This window comes from Akebia trifoliata, chromosome 13 (assembly GCF_017979445.1).
Source record: "Akebia trifoliata isolate Shusen 1 chromosome 13, ASM1797944v1, whole genome shotgun sequence".
Lineage (NCBI taxonomy): Eukaryota > Viridiplantae > Streptophyta > Magnoliopsida > Ranunculales > Lardizabalaceae > Akebia > Akebia trifoliata.
In genome coordinates this window covers 8,043,692-8,062,815 of record NC_141387.1, presented here as the reverse complement: position 1 = coordinate 8,062,815, position 19,124 = coordinate 8,043,692, and the positions used below count along the sequence as shown (strand labels likewise).

Genomic DNA, 19,124 nt, shown 5'->3' with positions numbered 1-19,124 from the left:
CCCCGGAAAGGATCGCCTTGAAATAAGGTTTTAATTGTTGATTTCAACTGTTGTGATGAACTAATGGTCATATACCTACAAAAATGTGGATCACTCGATTTTCTCCCAAGATATAAAATAAAAGTACTTTATATTGCTCTAAAAAGAAGAAAAAGAATTCATATTTATGGCCTTAGTAACTTCATATACCATATAAAATTAAATCCACGGAGAATATAAAAAGGGACCGACCAGTTGCACACCATCCATTACGAATTGCTCTCCATCACTTTAAAATTCCTCTTTGCACTCCATTTAGATGATTATACTTGAAAAATAATAGAAAAAATATTATACTCATTTTCTTCTTCTTCCCCAATCATGCTCATATAAATTATTGTTGGTTCAATTATTTTTGTATAGTCTAATTTATGTGCAAATATCACAAATCCCTTGTAATTGTCATGTATTCGGATTGATAAACTAAGGAAAGACTAGTTTAGGTGATTTTAAAGCTATTGCGAGGCTTATGAAACTCGTTGGAATCCATGTCGACACTTTGAACTAGTTTGTGATCAAGTAATTCCAAAAGATTAGATCTAAACATAGGCTCTTATCAATTTATAAAGAAAGCCTAACTACAGATGGGAAGACCAATACATTCAATTGGTGCCAACAGGAATTTGAGTAAAATCAATCAGAAGAAAAATACAACATGAACATTGAAGAAGCCATGGGAACATGAGTAATGAAGTGCAACTAGTAGGTTGAAATCAAAGTTTAAAAAATAAACTTTTTTTTTAAAGGTTAGATGCAAACAACAATTAGTGGTGTGCAACTAGTGCGTCCCATATAAAATATGGGTATGTTGCATTGTATTAAGATATAAAGCTCATACTTTCATAAATTATTATTTGAAATAATAATTATATAATTTATTTATGCTTAATTAAATATTATTGGAGTATATCATTTAGAGATCCCTCCTTAAAGCCATCATCACTGTTCATTCATCTCTCTTAAGCCAAAATCTTTGTAATGTTTAAATAACGTGTTTTAATATTTAATCGGGGAGTGATAAATAACTTAAGAAGTTTGTGTGCCAATAACAACTCTCTTTCTCAATCCACGAAGAAAAAGGATTGACTAAAACCTTTTTAATTCCCTTATTAATTTATTATTCAATTAAAGAATTCAATTTTTTTAGAAATACTATATCTTTTGACCCACATAAATTAAAATATTTAACAAACATGTGTAGAAGTACCAAAGTGTTCTTGCTCACTAGGAAAATTTTGCATGATTTCAATTATTCTATTGAGTTAAATTTTGAAAAGGTTTTATTCATATGAGTCGTGATAACTAGTCATTCTCCATCTATTTTAATCAAATTTTAAGTGAACTGTTGAACATATCATGGTTTAAAATCTCATTTCGTTCCGTTATTTTAATATTTAAAAACTCAAAACGATACAAAAACATTGTCAAAACATTACCAAAATATCCCAAGACATATGAGAAATTCGAAACATTAATTTCAACAATTAAAAACATATTTTAGAATAGACCAAGGTCAAATGACACATCATTCGGTCGAAAACACAGGGCTGAGATATCTCAAATATTTACAATACATGAGGGGAGCTCATCTCTCTCTCTCTCTCTCAAAATTGAATTGAGCTGAACGATACCGGAATGTTTCAATTTCATACTTGTTTCATCTCAGGATGCAGAAAAAATGTGACGCTTTGATCCTGTATTGAATTTTTGTGTTATGAAGTGTATTGCCAATGACACATTTGTTTCCCATGGATTAAGTCCAAACAACAAGGGTATTATGGATAATTATCCAAAGGATACCAGTTTCGTGTCAAAACCATGGTTTCGAATCTTGTCTGAGTCGCCTTGGTATTGTCTTGGTCTCGTCTGAGTTGCATGGTATCCTGTGAGATAATTGAGATGACTTAGACAAGATCATGAATATCTCATTCGAGTTAGTAAAACTTGATCGAGTTAACTGGGATTGTGTATATTATGATTAAAATAATTAACTTTTTAGGATTTAAATACATATTGTAGACACCCCATTTTTGTTTACACCAAGTCCGAGAGCACCAAAAATCTTTTGAAAATAGGCTTGATCTAAAGAAGTTCGTTAGAGATAACAAAAGGCCTCAGAGGCTCTTTAATTGAGGATTTCAGCCAGGTCGTGGTTAACCTATCGACTAAGCCATTTTTGGCCTAGTCCTTACCTTTACCCACGAATCCTTGTTTTTTTTTTTTTTTTTGTGCCTATGCTTCTCTTAAAGATCATTTGGTTAGATAATTTTGATGAGATGTGAGCATTGGAGTGCTCAAGATTTGTTTTAGGAAATGCCTAAGTAAACCCTATCATTAGCACCTTATTCCTCAAGAAAATCCCTTCTTTTTTACGTCTATGCCCTTACATTAGATTTCACATAGTAATTCTATAATTCTTCCACTCTTAATAACTTTGTCAACATTAGCAACTTTTCAAAAATACCAAAAACTTTTGTAATTTTTTGAGAATTTACCCAATAAAGTATTAGAGATATAATGGAAAAATCCATAAAGTTGCTTATTTTATAGGTTTATAGTAAAACTCAAACATGGAAGAGACTTTACAAAAACTTCATACATTAAAGGCTGAGATATCACGTACCTTATTAAAATTTTAATCTAATTATCCTTTATTGAATAATAATGAAAGTTAAAATTTTGAATTACTTAAAAAAAATTTAATTTCTTAAATCTTAATTATATTAATTATCATCCATTATTATTCTTTTTATTTCTCATTGACCGAGTTGAACCCTGGTTGACTTTCAGATTGGGTTTTGATCAATGAAGCAGAATTTCAGTTTGATCATGTTGAGGAAAATCTAGAGTACTTGATTCTATATGCACAAATATTGAATATAAACATGTAAATAAATTACTTGTATTATACCCTCAATAAAAATATCACTTACAAGTTGAATAAGAAAATAACACTCTATTAAGAAAAAAACACAACTTTTACAAACACTCACACTTTCTACAACTTCTCAAACTTGTTTTTCACAACTTGTTTGCTTACTACTTGATTCTCACGACTTGTTTTCTTACTACTTGATTGAAAATGAGAGAACTCACCCCTATTTATACTTGTGGCACCTCTTTGATTAATGGGTAGGATTGTGCTAACACATTTTTAATCTAATAGTTATAATTTGTCATCTAGAACTTTCCACAAAAATATCTATTAGTCTAGAATTTTTCACCAAAATATCTACTATTCTAGAATTTTATACTTTTCTCTTATTAAAAAAAAAAAAAAAAAACATCTAGAATTTTCTTTAAGAAGATTCTAGAAATTAGACTTGAGTAAAAAGTTTGGGCTCTTTCAATTGGGTTGGTGTTGGATTTTAATAGATCATCAGTTCGATTTTTAAAACATTGCCCAACAATGGTTGAAGTAATTCATATTAGCTTTTGATCTAGTAATTGTTAGCTCGCAGACCAACACCATTTTGACATGTGGCATTGATGACATAAGCAATAATAAGAGAATTTTTCTCTTTTACCCATGGTAAAAAATCGAAATTTCCTAATAAGATCATGTTGTGGCATTCAAAAATATGATCCAATACAAAAGTATTGTAGAGGATGAAATTCTATGAATTTCGGAAAAAAAAAAAAGTTATTTTTCACCATTATTTTTTAATTTTAAATTTAGGTGCTCGATAGCCGTCCATTTTCAACACTAGTGATTAAGCTCGAAAAAATTTGTTTTCTTTTACCATGAGATTTTTCGTGAAGTCTAGAGGTTGAGGTGTTTGATTGCCAATATGTTAATTCATGCGGATCCCACAATACTTTTTAAGATTTGAAATTTAAAAATAAAGATACCTGGGCAGTGGATGTGCGGGCAAGAGAAAAATTTTCTTATTATTATTTATATCAATCAGTGCCACATGTCAAAACGGTGTTTGCCTGTGAGTAAATTTTGCTCACAATGATGTGAGCAAATAATCACTCCATTAAATCCTTTGACTCTTCTACTTCAATTGGTTTATAAGTTTCCATCCAATTGAATTTCTCAACGTTAATACTTTTTTCAACTTGACCGAATCAGCATGCAATCTCTATAAATTAGAGTTTTTTTTTTCGTTTTGTTCCAATTATGAAAAACAAGCTCTAGACCTTCAAATTCCAAATGCCTCTCCCAATATCTGTCGCTGTTACTAAATTTTCTCTATCTAAATTCCTCTTCATCTTCTTCTACTTCTTCATTCTTCTCTCCCATGGAGGGATCACAACAGCCCAAAACAACAACAAAATTATGAACATTGGTGCCATTATCGACGCTAATTCCCGTATTGGAAGAGAAGAGAAGGTAGCCATGGAAATTGGAATCCAAGAATTTAACAACCGCCGGTCGAGCAACAATTACGAATTAGTCCTCCATATAAGCGACTCCGGTGGAGATCCCCTCAAAGCAGCCTCTGAAGGTAACATTTCTACCTAAAAACTTTAGTTATACTTATCTTTAACATCTCTAATTATTCCTCAATTTTGTGTGGGTGCAGCTAATAATCTCATTAAAGATAAACAAGTTCAAGCAATTATCGGTATGGAGACATGGCAGGAGGCGGCTTTAGTTGCTGAAGTAGGAAATCGAGCACAAGTACCTGTGATTTCTTTTACTACAGCCACTATTACTCCTCCCTTAACGTCTGTTCGATGGCCTTTCTTGGCTCGGATGGCTAGCAATGCTTCCCTCCAAATGAAATGTGTGGCTAACATTGTTGGCTCTTATGGGTGGCGTAAAGTCATTGTAATCTATGAAGATGATGCTTATGGTGGTGATACAGGTTACAATCATATTATTTTTACTTTTTTTTTTTTTTCGATCTATTATATTTCATAGAAATCGTATTAGGGTTCCCATAATTTATCCAATAACAATTGGAGAATTATTCCCTTGACACAGGCATTGTCACACTTCTCTCAGACGCTCTTCGAGATGTTGGTTCGGAGATCGAGTACTGGTTAGCTCTTCCACACTTTTCTTCTCATTCCGATCCAAAGAAAGTAATTCGAGAAGAACTAAAGAAGTTAAAGAGTAAGCAATCCAGAATCTTCATCGTTCACTCATCGATACAATTAGCTTCCCATATGTTTACAGAAGCAAAAGAAATGGATTTAATGGGAAAAGATTCTGTTTGGATAACTACAGACTCAATTACAAATGTCTTCGATGCCCTTAATTCATCGGTCATGTCTTCCATGGAAGGTGTTATAGGAATTAAATCCCACTTCTCGGAGACTACCCAATCTTTCCAAGACTTTTCGATCAAATTCAGAAAAAAATTTCGATCAGAATATCTAGATGAAGATATGTACGATCCAGGAATTTACACGTTAAGGGCTTATGATACCATTTCTAGTGTTGCAAGAGCAATGGAGAGACTTACCAACAATATTACTACCCCAAAAACATTGTTAAAAAATATTTTGTCGAGTAATTTTAGTGGTTTAAGTGGTGAAATTCGATTCGAAAGTGGTGAATTATCACAAAATCAGGTTTACCAGATTGTTAATGTGATCAAGAAGGGTTACATGGAGCTCAAATTATGGTCAATAGAATTGGGGTTTTGGGGAGAGAAAGGTGGGACCATGGAAGCATTGGGTAGAGTAGTGAATTGGCCAGAGGGCCTACTAGAGAGGCCCCCACGAAGATCGTTGATGCCTAGGGATTTAGAAAAGTTGAAGATTGGTATACCAAGAAGTCCCATATTTAAGAATTTTGTGATGGTGAAAGAGGGAGAGGAACCCACAGGCTTCTGCATTGATGTCTTCAAACAGGCTTTAGATCATCTCGGCTATGATTTACAATACGAGTTCAAGGCATTCAAGGGCACCTACGATGAACTAGTGGATCAGGTCCGTTATGAGGTGAGGATCATCAATCCTTAAACACTTGTTTTTAGTCTTTCTTTCTCTAAATCATGGTTTCAGTAATCATCCAATACCAAGATGTCTCGGGTGAGAGGTGAGTCATCTTGGATTCTTGATATCATTTGTGAACGAGACGAGATGATGGAAACATGCATCTTGGAATCTTTCATGAGCAAAAATGAGTCAAGATCAAAATTCGAGATTGAATTAAACTCCACGATTGTTTCATTTGTTTCTTTTACATGGCTCACAAACTTTTCTTTCTTGACTAGACCCATAGAGAATTTTAGGAATGATTTTTAGCATACTTTGACTTGTCTTACTGGAAGACTTACGACTTGGAAAATAATAGTTGACTTGTAATATGTAATTATTATTTTGTAGAAACCGTCATTTAACTCACAAGTATAACAATGATCCCTGGATCACGTTAGATTCTGATTCTAGATTTTAATTTTGAATTATCAATATAAAAACCGATTTTCATATTTTTTAAATCTCGTTAACTACATTATTGGGATATTTACGAAAAAGTGATCAACTTTTGATGAATTTATGATTCCGACTCACTGTTCATTTTAATTACCAAAACGTGAACGATAAAGAGGTTTTTAAAGAATTCGAGGCAAGTGTCCCCACCTCAATTCCCATCTATTTAAGAGGGGCGGCGTCTGACAAGATTTTAAGTTAATTGACCATAAAGACAGATTGAGACATAGGATTTTGATTTGAAGTGATTTCCATCAATCACTAGAACCCTAAGACTATATCCAATTAAATGCACGCGGATCTAAATTGGTTCACGCGTATTGGAGATTTCCGAAGTGATTTACAAGGTAACATTATTCTTGGTTAATCCGCTTCAATGGCACAAGATCGCCCATTAAAATTAATTATTAGAGAGCATGTTTTTGGTTCTTGAGATGCATGTGATTTCATGATCTTGGTTAATCATAGTTTTAGTGTTTATGAGGAATGGTTTAAAATATGTTTAAATCTCACAGATTTCAGAATCAAGAATCAAAATCTCATATTTTGTGATCCTGTTTTTCAGTTGTGATATTAAATATTGTATACCTAAGTGTAAAAAAAGTTGCATTATATATATATATATATATAAAGTTCTTTCTTCTCATTTTGTAGATTTCCAAGTCTGAATATAGAAGAATCATTTTATAATCTGGAACTAATTTTCAGATTCTAAGAATTGGATTAAGGCAAGAATTAATCGAATTCTAGATTCCAAAACAAACACCCTTCTAGTCAAATCAACTCGGTCAATCCAGTTGAGTTTTAGTAGTGTAATTTCCTGTAATTCACAAAATTAAATGTCATTTTGTAAGATTGGAGTGTTAAAAAGATGCTCATTTGACTTTAGAGGGACAACCTTATCTTGGGTAAGGGGTCAAATGATGGTCAATTTACCCATAATTTGTACTTATCACTGTTTGGGTCAAAATTGATTGTAGAAATTCGATGCGGTGGTGGGTGATGTGACGATCCTAGCCAGGCGATTTGAATACGTGGAATTCACTCAGCCTTATACTGAGTCGGGGTTATCGATGATCACCCCAGTGAAATCTTCTCAAAAGGCATGGTTGTTCTTGAAGCCCTTCACCATGGAAACGTGGTTAGTGACAGGCGCCGTCTTGATGTACACAATGTTCATAGTTTGGTTCTTGGAACATAGATCCAATCCAGAATTTAGAGGCCCATGGACGAGTCAACTCGGTACCGCATTGTGGTTCACCTTCTCTACTCTCTTCTTTGCACACAGTAAGTTATTTAAATTTCTAGTATGATGACACATTATTATGTTTAATCCAGAAAATACCAAGTTCTGATGGCATTGAGGCCCATGTGTTTAGACAATCAGAAAAGGAAAATGCTGGAATGACACTAATGGAGACACAAAGGTGACAAAATGATGCGGTGTCACGCACATAACCGTGGATGCTTTTTACTCGTATCTCGCAGAAAAGCATCTATGGTAATGTGCACGACAACATATCATTTTGTCACCTTTGTGTCTCCATTTGTGTCACCCCAGCACGACTCATCAGAAAATTTTGTCTTAGGATCAGACAATTAAATTAAATACTTTCTTTTTCTAAGGATAACCATCTTATTTTCTTATTATTTGCTCCATTTTTTTCCATTTCTTCTCAAAAAAATCTTTTTGATTTAGATTTCAGCTAAGGAGAGTGGTAATACCATAGACTTGAGATCAAAACCCTATTTTCACCCTCATCATATATTCTTTTATAAATACTAGAAGGTGGCATTTTTCAAACGCCAATGTTTCAAAGGGGAGTTTTTTTTTTTATCGGTGAGCTGGGGCTATAAAAGTCGGTGCCCACCCTCTTTTATTGAGAGGCTAAAGCCGAGAGAAATTACAAAGAAGATCTGCTGAAATAATAGAGCACAACTCAGCAGAATAAGAAGAGTTATCCAAAAGAATCAATCAACAGAATAATAGGGCACGTTTTCTAGCTAACCAAACAACAGTTCTATTAGATTCTTGCCAACCGAAGTCAAAACTAATATCCATGAGGTTGTGTCTTAAAGCTTGGATTTGACGAAGGAGGGTAATGTGTTTCTAGGAAGTATTCCAAGATGCTGAAATACTTTGAATGGCTAGCGTAGAGTCAGTTACTTTAGTGAATCTTTGTTGATGCAAAACCGAAAGACCTTGAAAAGTGGCCTCTAACACAATAGTTGTAATTTCAACATATTGAGACTTACCCATACCATAAATGCAGATGTTACCAAGGTAATCCCTCGCAACAAACCCATATGATATCCAGCCCCATTGGAAGATAAAGATCCTTTGGTATTCAGCTTTATAACACCAGAGCTTGGAGTAATCCATCTGATATTAACCTGATCTTTGCAAGTGAAACAGACCTTACAACCCCACGCCTCTAACAAATTCTTCTCATGGATGCTTGTGGAAATTTTTTTTACAACACCGCCACACGTCGTGGGATCTTGCAAAATGAATGACATCCAGATGTTGTAAAAAATCATTCTAACAAATAGTTGTCTCCCCATCTTGATATATATATATATATATATATATATATATATAATCCAAGTCTAGTCTATCCACCAAGCAATATATATATATATATGGTTTGGATCAGGTGACAATCCTTATTTCACAATCCACGTTGACAATCCTTTGTCTTATAGGGTTAGAGTTAGATCTCTATGATAAGAAGATCATCCTCATAGAAAATCAGCTCATTCTCAAACTTCTAACCCTATCAAAAATTGTTTACAATTTAACGATAAATGATAACGGTCGAGAATTCTTCAACTTATAAATCACTTTTGAAGAGGTTAGAAGTTTTATAATGGGCTGATTTTTGTGAGGCTGATTTTCTTACTATAATTATCATCCTCACAAAAAATCAGCACATTTCAAAACTTCTAACCCCATCAAAAGTTTTTTACAATTTAACGATGGTTGATAATTCTTCAACTTATAAATCATTTTTGATGGGTTTTGAAGTTTTAGAATAGGCTGAATTTTTGTGAGGATTATCTTCTTACCATAGATATCATCATCACAAAAAATCAGCACATTTAAAAACTTCTAACCCCATAAGAGAAAGGATTGTCACCAGATCTACTATACATATGGGAGCCGTTCGGGTGTTAACTATTTGACCAACAAGTTTTTGCCTACATGGGTTAGAAGTTTTGGAATGGGCTGATTTCTGGTGAAGATTGTCTCTATGATGAGAAGACCATCCTTACTAAAAATCAGTCCATTCCGAAACTTATAACCCCATTAAAAATTATTTACAAATAATGGATGGTCCACAATTCTTTCACTCATAAACATGAGGTTAGAAATTTTGAAATGGGCTGATTAATGGTGAGGATTATCTCCTTATTATAAAGATAATCTTCACCAAAAATCAATTCATTCCGAAACTTCCAACCCATGTAGGACCAAAAGTGTTGGCCAAATAGTTATTTACAATCTCTCTCTCTCTCTCTCTCTCTCTCTCCATATATATATAGGGAGTGGTTCGGAGGCCCTAAAGTCTGCCCAGTTTCGTGTCAAGTTTTTTAGTTCGTCAGATTGAGTTGTATCTGACGGTTTCGTTCAATTTGCTATTCATGGAGATCATCCGTATCGTATCCACAACCTCATCGCTTATCAAACTGTTTCCAAAATCAACCCCAATCTTCGGTCTACCCTCATGAATCTCGATCAAAAATTTCGACTCATTCCACTTCGTCGAATGTGCTGAATCTTGGATGGGGGTACTGGTTTACTTTGAGGGAGTTTGAAGAGGCGAGGAACAGGTTGGTGATGAGTGCATGATTGGTTGGGGTAGTTTCAGGATTGTTTATCGATGGGTTTGTGAGATAACAGAGAGAGAGAGAGAGAGAGAGAGAGAGAGAGAGAGAGAGAGAGAGAGAGAGAGACGTTCAAACTCTGGTTTGAGGGAGAGACGGCAGTGTCCGTTGAAGTGTTTTTTTTTATGAAACTTGAGAGATTTGAAATAGAATAAAAAACTTTTACAGGGGGCGTTAGTTAATTACATAAGTTTTAACTTTAAAACCGTTTACCTCATCTAAATTGTCGAATGTGACTCGATCTAACGAACTAAAAATCTTGGCACGAAACTAGGCAGACTTTAGGATCATCCTTACCAAAAATCAGCTCATTCCAAAACCTCTAACCCTTGTTTTGAAAAATGTTTTGCCAAAATGTAGACTTTAGGATCATCCTTACCAAAAATCAGCCCATTCCAAAGTTTCTAACCCCTTGTTTTGAAAAATGTTTTGCCAAAATGTTTGTCAAAATGTTTGTTGCTGAATGGGACCCTATATGTGTATATATATATATATATATACATATGAGAGAGGTTGGGCAGCCCTAAAGTTTGTCAACTTTGGTGCCAAACATTTTTTGTAAATCACATTTGATGGGGTTAGAATTTTTGAAATAGGCTGATTTTTTGTGAGGATGATCTCTACGGTGAAGAGATCATCCTCACAAAAAATCAGCTCATTTTAAAACTTCTAACCCTAGTTTACAAGTTGAAAAATCGTGGACCGTCCAATTTTTGTAAATCACTTTTGATGGGGTTAGAAGTTTTGGAATAGTCTGATTTTTGGTGAGGATGATCTCCTCATCATAGAGATCATCGTCACAAAAAATCAGCTCATTCTAAAGCTTATAAGTCATGTTTTGAAAAATGTTTGGCACCAAACTTGGCAAACTTTAGGGCTGCTAAACCGTCCCTTATATATAATATATATATATATATATAATATATATGGGTCCGTGTAGCACCCTAAACTTTACCCTACACTTTAACAAACGTGTTTTGTCTTACATGGGTTAGAAGTTTTGGAATAGGCTGATTTTTGGTGAGGATGATCTCTATGGTGAGGAGATCATCCTCACAAAAAATCAGCCCATTCTAAAACTTCTAACTACATAAAAAATGGTTTACAAAAAATGGACGGTCCACGATTTTTCAACTTGTAAACATGGGGCTAAAAATTTCGGAATGGACTGATTTTTGGTGAGGATGATCTCCTCGCCATAGAGATCATCCTCACCAAAACTTCTAACCCATGTAAGACAAAACATGTTTGTTAAAGTGTAGGGTAAAGCTTAGGGTGCTGAACATTTCCCTATATATATATATATGGGTCCCGTTCAGCAACAAACATTTTGGCAAAACATTTTTCAAAACATGGGTTAGAGGTTTTGGAATGGGCTGATTTTGGTGAGGACAATCTCTACGGTGATGAGATCATCCTCACCAAAATTCAGTCCATTCCAAAGCTTTTAGCCCAGTTTACAAGTTGAAAAATCGTGGACCATCCATTTTTTGTAAACCATTTTTGATGGAGTTAGAAGTTTTGGAATGGGTTGATTTTTGGTGATGATGATCTCTTCACCGTGGAGATCATCCTCACAAAAAATCAGCCCATTCCAAAACCTCTAACCCATGTTTTGAAAAATGTTTTGCCAAAATGTTTGTTGCTGAACCTTTCCCTATATATATATAGGGTCAGGTTCAAGGGCCATATGAGAAAACATATAAGAAAACTTTCGACGGTTAATTTAATTTTAAAATATGGGTTAGAAATTTTGGATTGAGCTGATTTTTTGTGAGGATGATCTCTATGATGGGAAGATCATTCAAAAAAAAAAAAAAATCAGCCCAATCTGAAACTTCTAACCCCATTAAAAGTGATTTAGAATGTGGACCGTCGATTTTTTTTACCAATTTTTATCACTAATTTGTAAATCACTTTTGATGGATTTAGAAGTTTCTGATTGAGCTGATTTTTTGTCAGGATGATCTTCTCATCATAGTGACCATCCTTGCAAAAAATCAGCTCAATCCAAAACCTCTAACCCTTATTTTGAAAAACGAAAGTTTTCTCATATGGCCCTTGAACCTGACCCATATATATATATATATGAGTTCAAGGGACATATGAGAAAACATATGTAAAAACAATGTAACATTTATAAATTTTCAAAATATGGGTTAGAAATTTCGGATTGAGCTGATTTTTTGTGAGAATGATCTCTATGATGGGAAGATCATCCGAAAAAAAAAAATCAGTCAAATCTGAAACTTCTAACCCCATTAAAAGTGATTTAAAATGTGGACCGTCGATTTTTTGTCAATTTTTATCAATAATTTGTAAATCACTTTTGATGGATTTAGAAGTTTCTGATTGAGCTGATTTTTTGTGAGGATGATATTCTCATCATAGTGACCATCCTTGCAAAAAATCAGCTCAATCCAAAACCTCTAACCCATATTTTGAAAAACCATTGTTTTTTCATATGTTTTTACATATGGCCCTTGAACCGCCCCATATATATATATATATATATATATATATATATATATAGAGAGGTCCCGTTTAGCAACAAACATTTTGGCAAAACATTTTTCAAAACATGGGTTAGAGATTTTGGAATGGGCTGATTTTTGGTGAGGATGATCTCCTCACCGTAGAGATCATCCTCACCAAAAATCAGCCCATTCCAAAACTTCTGGCCCCAGTTTACAAGTTGAAAAATTGTGGACCGTCCATTTTTTGTAAACCATTTTTGATGGGGTTAGAAGTTTTGGAAATTACTGATTTTGGGTGATGATGATCTCCTCACTGTAGAGATCATCGTCACCAAAAATCAGCCCATTCCAAAGCCTCTAACCCATGTTTTGAAAAATGTTTTGCCAAAAGATTGCCAAAATGTTTGTTGCTAAACATTTCCTATATATATATATATATATATATATATATATAGGGTCGGGTTCGTATACCCCTATTACGACTCACATTGCGACACACCGTTTTGTCTTATATGGGCAAAAATGTTTGGAATGGGCTGATTTTTTGTGAGGATGATCTCTATGGTGAGGAGATCATCCTTGCCAAAAATCAGCTCATTATGAAACTTCTAGTCCCATGTTTACAAGTTGAAAAATTTTAGACCGTCCAATTTTTGTAATCAATTTTGATGGGGTTAGAAGTTTTGGAATGGGATGATTTTTTGCCAAGATGATCCCCTCATCACAGAGATCATCCTCACAAAAAATCAGCCCATTCTAAACATTTTTGCTCATATAAGACAAACGGTGTGTCGCAATGTGAGTCTACGGAATCCGACCCATATATATATATATATATATATATATATATATATATATATGGAGAGAGAGAGAGACTAATTTGTTATAACATATTTACAACACTACCAGATGTCATGTAATATTGTAAAATGGATGACACCCACACGTTATAAAAAATCGTTGTATCAAATAATTATCTATAATTCAAATCCAGTCCATCTACAAAGGAAAAAAAACAAAAATTTAGATGTGGCAATAATAGTTCTCCAAATTTATCACAATTGGTGTGGCATTAGTAAATGTTGGTGTGGCAATAATAGTTCTCCAAATTCATCAGTTTACTGTTAATGTAACTACTCGCTCCTTACCTTTGTTTTTTTCCATTCTTTTGGTGTGTCTATATCCTTATTTGGCATGTCATATACAATTTCATTTCTCATGTGTATATAAAATTGTTGGTATTGCAATATATATCCCAGTAGGCCCATTTATGGGCCCAAGCAATTAATGAACACTCCTTAGCTCAACGGTTAAAAGTTGATATATCAATTCATGTTAATTACAGGGGAGACACTTCGTAACAACTTCACTCGAATAGTGGTTGTTATGTGGTTCTTCGTTGTTTTCGTCGTGACATCAAGTTACACAGCCAATCTTACCTCCATGCTCACAGTTCATCAAATCAAGCCAACTGTGACTGATATTGAGTCACTAATTAAGACCAATTCCAAAGTTGGGTGCGATGGAGACTCGTTCGTCATGAAATACTTAGAAGAAGTGCTTGACTTTGATCGGAACAACATAAAAAAAATCACAAGCGAATACGGCTATATAGAAGAATTCAGAACTGGAGGTATCAAGGCCGCATTCATCGAGCTCCCCTATCAAAGAGTGTTCCTCTCTAAGCACAAGGGATACATGGTTGCTGGACCAACGTTTCCATTTGCAGGCTTGGGCTTTGTAAGTAGTCACCAAAGCTATTAACATAAATTGCTTGACATGTTTATGAGAAACCGAAGGCAACAAAAAAACTAGGGCTGCAATTTGGGTGGGCCAACCCGAACTCAACCCAATTGTGGGAGAGTTTGGGTTGGGTTATATGGAAAATGAGTTGCGCCTAGGCTAGGAAATCTCAACCCGAATTCAATTCGGGTTGAGAGGCTCCTGATAACCGATTGCACCGAAACCCAAGGCTATTTATATATAAATATTATATTTATTCATTTAAAAAAAAATATTAGTTATCTCTTCCTAAATATATTTAAAAAATTAAGGGAAAAAATTATAATATAAAAATTAATGGATTTAGAGATTGTGTGCAAATTTATTTATTATTGATTTTATTTTTTTATATTATATTTATTTTTTAAGATATAAAATAAAATTTATTTGTTGATGAAAATGAAATAAGACTTGCTTAATGAGCCCAACCCGCCCAAAATTACCTAACTTGAGCTAACCCGAGCTCAACCCGATTTTAAAAGCTCAATCTCGGGTTGAGCTTGGGTTAATGAGCTCTAACCCGATGGTTGGATTGAGTTGAGCTCATGTTGAGGGTTCTACACCTTGGATTGAGCCTGGGTTGATGCTCCAATCTGCCCAATCGGCCTAGGTTGCAGCCGTACAAAACACTAAATAGCTTGGGTAAATGAGTTCTAACCTGAAGGTCGGATTGAGTTGAGTTCGAGTTGAGAGTTCTACAACTTGGATTGAGCCTCGGTTGGTCCTCCAACCTGTCCAGGTTGCAGCCCTACAAAACACTAAATATTGAGACCCATTAATTATCCCAAAATTTAAATATTACATTTAACCATGCATGGCTCATTGAGTTCTTGACGGGCGCATGATTTTAAAATATCCGATTTGGCTCACCCCACTCGATGGGTACTAGGTAAGTTTTCTTGGTCCAAAATCGGTTCCAGTAGTTGTTTAGTTTTGAAACTCAGCTGAGTTTATGAATTTGGATTGGTTTTGGTATACTCTCACATACATGTATATATGGTAGATGCTAACCTCCAAGACTTCATAGGGGCATTAGCAATTACTCCTGCTTGTTATGATTTTTTCGTGAATGCCCCTAAAAAGATATTCTTTATATATTTAGTTTTAATACAAAATGTGAGGTTTTATTGTCCATCCAAAAATCTTAAAATGTTACGATAAGGATTATCACTATATAATTAAAAATTATCTTTTAAGGTGACGGGTCTAGGTAGGTAAAATCCCGCCCAAAAACTATAGGACATTAATATTTCCCTATATAACTATGGCTCAAACATTAGGCCATTTTTATTTTATTTATTTTTTGACCATGGGTTTTGGGGTTAGAAAAAGTGAGATAATTAATGGCCAATAATTAATGAATGAATAATGATGAATGCATTCGAACTCGGTATGGAACTGACTTGGAAAGGACATAGAATTGCACATCTTTTTCCTATGTATTCCAATGAAAACGATATATGATTTTGTGCCCTTGCCACGTTAGCCGCATATCAAGACAATGTGCATTCATCACAACTCATAATTAATAGGTGAAGATAGGTTTTGAATTCAGGTCATTGTATCAACTCTCATAGAGTTCAACTAACTTATCAAGTTGGCATATTCCTTAACATGCTTAGTGGACAAACATCCTAGACTTATCTCAAAAAATAAAATAAAAATATTTTTAATGAACAAGATTCCTATGAGGAGAATGGTTTTAAATCTTGTTCTGAGACCGAGACAACTCATCCGATATGTCTCGATATCATCGACCAACGAGACTGCTAGATAAGTCGATGTATTCATGAGATTTAAAACCCAAGTTCATTTTTCTCATTGTTGAATGAGACGTCTCAAATGTATCAGAAAACTCATCCGAGATGACTCAGTCTTGTCCACAGATGAGACGTCAAAACAAGTTTTAAAATCATGAGGAGATGACAAAGATTTAACCATATCTTCTGTTCTTCTCTTTCAGGTATTTCGAAAAGGTTCTCCCATTGCAAAAAACATCTCCAAAGCCATTTTAAAACTTTATGAAGATGGTATCATAACCAAGTTGGAGAAAAAATGGTTCGATCCACTGTCTGATGGTTCTGAGAACCCAAGCTTAAGCCTCCACAACTTCTGGGGTCTCTTCGTCCTAACGGTAGGCACATCTACCGTTGTATTTCTGCTATATCTTGTTCGACTATTCAAGAATTTTCGATGCCATAGAGAAGCATACTTAAGTAATACATCAGTGAAGGATGATAGCTTATGGAATCGAACTAAGAGAGCAGCGCACTACTTCGACAAAGGCAGAGTTTCGACTTTGGAAGAAGCGGTGGATGTGGATGGGATTTCTACAAGTGGGAAGCATGTAAGCGAGTATAATACCCCTAGGCATCCTCAGACATCTTCACCAGCTGAAAATGAAATGGCAGACACATATGTTGCCCATTTGGATAATCATGCATGAGTTTTGAGTTTAGCTTCTTTTCCTGGTTATGATAAGGAGATGACATGGCGTTCCCTTGGATGACCAAGAGCAGCAACACCACCATTCCTCTAGTGCTTAATTTTTAGGTGTTTTATAATTATTTTGTATACTGTTCATTAATTGAAGCAGACAACATTAAATAGGAGTTTTTTTTATTTTATTTTTTCTTCTTAATTCACTAATTGTAATTCTTAAATTTCAGATATTTCAAATAAATTTAGAATTGAAGCAATAAAGAGAGTAGTCCTAGATGAAAAAAACAAACTCTAATATAAGAAATCTAATCCAATAGCTAATCATTATCCTCCTAATCTTGAGAGAAGATGGACATGTGATTAATTTATTTAATGTCAACCCTAGATCTCATTAATTGTTGATTTTATTGAAATTATTTTGGTGGTCATCATCTGTATATGAAGCTTATCATTGTTGCTTCCTTATCATTTTTTTGAGTTTATGAATGGTCCATCGTTATCTCTTTCAAGAGAATGTGAGTTAGGATCAGGTGTTTAGAAAAAACAAGTCGTTTGAGGCGTATGATAAGGATAAAAAGAGGAATTTGTAAGTCAGGGATGCATAAATTATGAAGGACTAATCATAGTAAGTTAAGATTTTTATTGAAGAAAGTAAAATACTAGTGAATGTAGAATAAGGCATTACAACATTTTCGATGTATAGCGACGGTTTATAGCAACAGATCAATGTTTCGCAGTATGATACGTTTTTTTGTAGCAGATATCCTAATCCGCCGCTATTGGAGACACATTCACACTATCTTCCAAAAAAAAGAAACGTTTAGGGACACATTGAAACATTTTTTTTCAGCAGATGATTGTATCCGTAGCTATAGGTGAACACATTCGAAGAAAGAAACATTTTTTGCAGCGGATATTTATATCCACCACTACAGGGAGCACATTGAAACGTTTATTCCTCAATATTTGAAGTTTGTTTGATATTGGGATTTGGGAGTTATCTGCAGGCAGAAGTCATGCCTTCGATCGAGCACCTCTTAGCTACTGCTGACATACAGGTATGTTATTGTGGAAAGTAGACATTATATCGACCAAACTGTAATTTAACACCAAAGTCCTGAAAAAAAATTGTATAACTTTTATCTTTAATATAAATGTTTTGTAAATAAGTAAATCTAGAAAAGATGCAAAAACTATTAAAGTAGTAATGATGACAGTTTTAGAGTTGAGATTGTCACTCAAATGGATGGTTCTATGACAAACTTCCAGGATTGCAAGTGACCAAGCATGTACCAAGTTCTTGGTTTGTTTTTTATTGAGATCATTTGGGAGTCCAAGCATGGATATTTTAATTTCTAATTCATTTACTTGTATTCAAAAAATTTGGGAGTGCAAGCATTGATATTTTAATTTCTAGTGCATTTACTGTAGTTGAAATTTTTGGATGATGTACCTACCAATTTGTTTTTTTTTTCTTTTTATATGTTATTTGAATGCTTTAATTTCTCAAATTTTCTCATATATTTGGATGCTTCTGTGTGTTTGATTTTCCATTTTTTTCCCTTCTCTTGATGGGGTTTGAACCTAAGATGTGGGAACAACACTCTATACGTCTTACCAACTTAGAGTTTTCTTGTGCAAGAGTTACAATTTTTTCCAAAAATGCCAATGTTGACCCTACCAGTTGATCTCATTGGGCGCATATGCAAACAACCAATCAATACAATCTTATATTGTTGTTGTTTGGCTGTTTTATTCTTTTGATTACTTCATAAAAGAATTTTTAAGAAATATTTTATAGTAGATAAGACTGGGCAAAACGCCAATGTATGCCCTGCCAGTTGGCCTCACTTGGTGGGCACACGCCCAATTACTATGATCTCCTATTGTGGTGGTTATTTGGCTAATCTATTCTCATGATAACACAAATTATTTGGATTTACAGAAGCTTCTATTTTTTAGCATAACTGAGGAGGTAACTATTACATTACGACCATATTGGTCAGAGGCAACAGAAGAGCGTGCGGGCGTTGTCCAAGCTATGCCAGATATGCTTGAAATTGTCCTTTCTAGGACTTCGAAAGGAAGTGGAGTAAGAATCCT

The 19,124-nt window shown here is 34.3% G+C and overlaps 1 protein-coding gene across 1 annotated transcript; it reads left to right on the top strand.

Moving 5' to 3' along the window:
• The first annotated feature begins 4,173 nt into the window (after nt 1-4,173).
• Nucleotides 4,174-17,182, top strand: LOC147387679 (glutamate receptor 2.7-like). Its single transcript, XM_086421203.1, has 6 exons — nt 4,174-4,493; nt 4,572-4,856; nt 4,976-5,940; nt 7,413-7,719; nt 14,143-14,537; nt 16,543-17,182. Exons 1-6 carry the CDS (start codon nt 4,199-4,201, stop codon nt 17,023-17,025), a joined length of 2,730 nt encoding a protein of 909 aa, XP_086277329.1. The 5' UTR covers nt 4,174-4,198; the 3' UTR covers nt 17,026-17,182.
• Nucleotides 17,183-19,124: the final 1,942 nt, after the last annotated feature.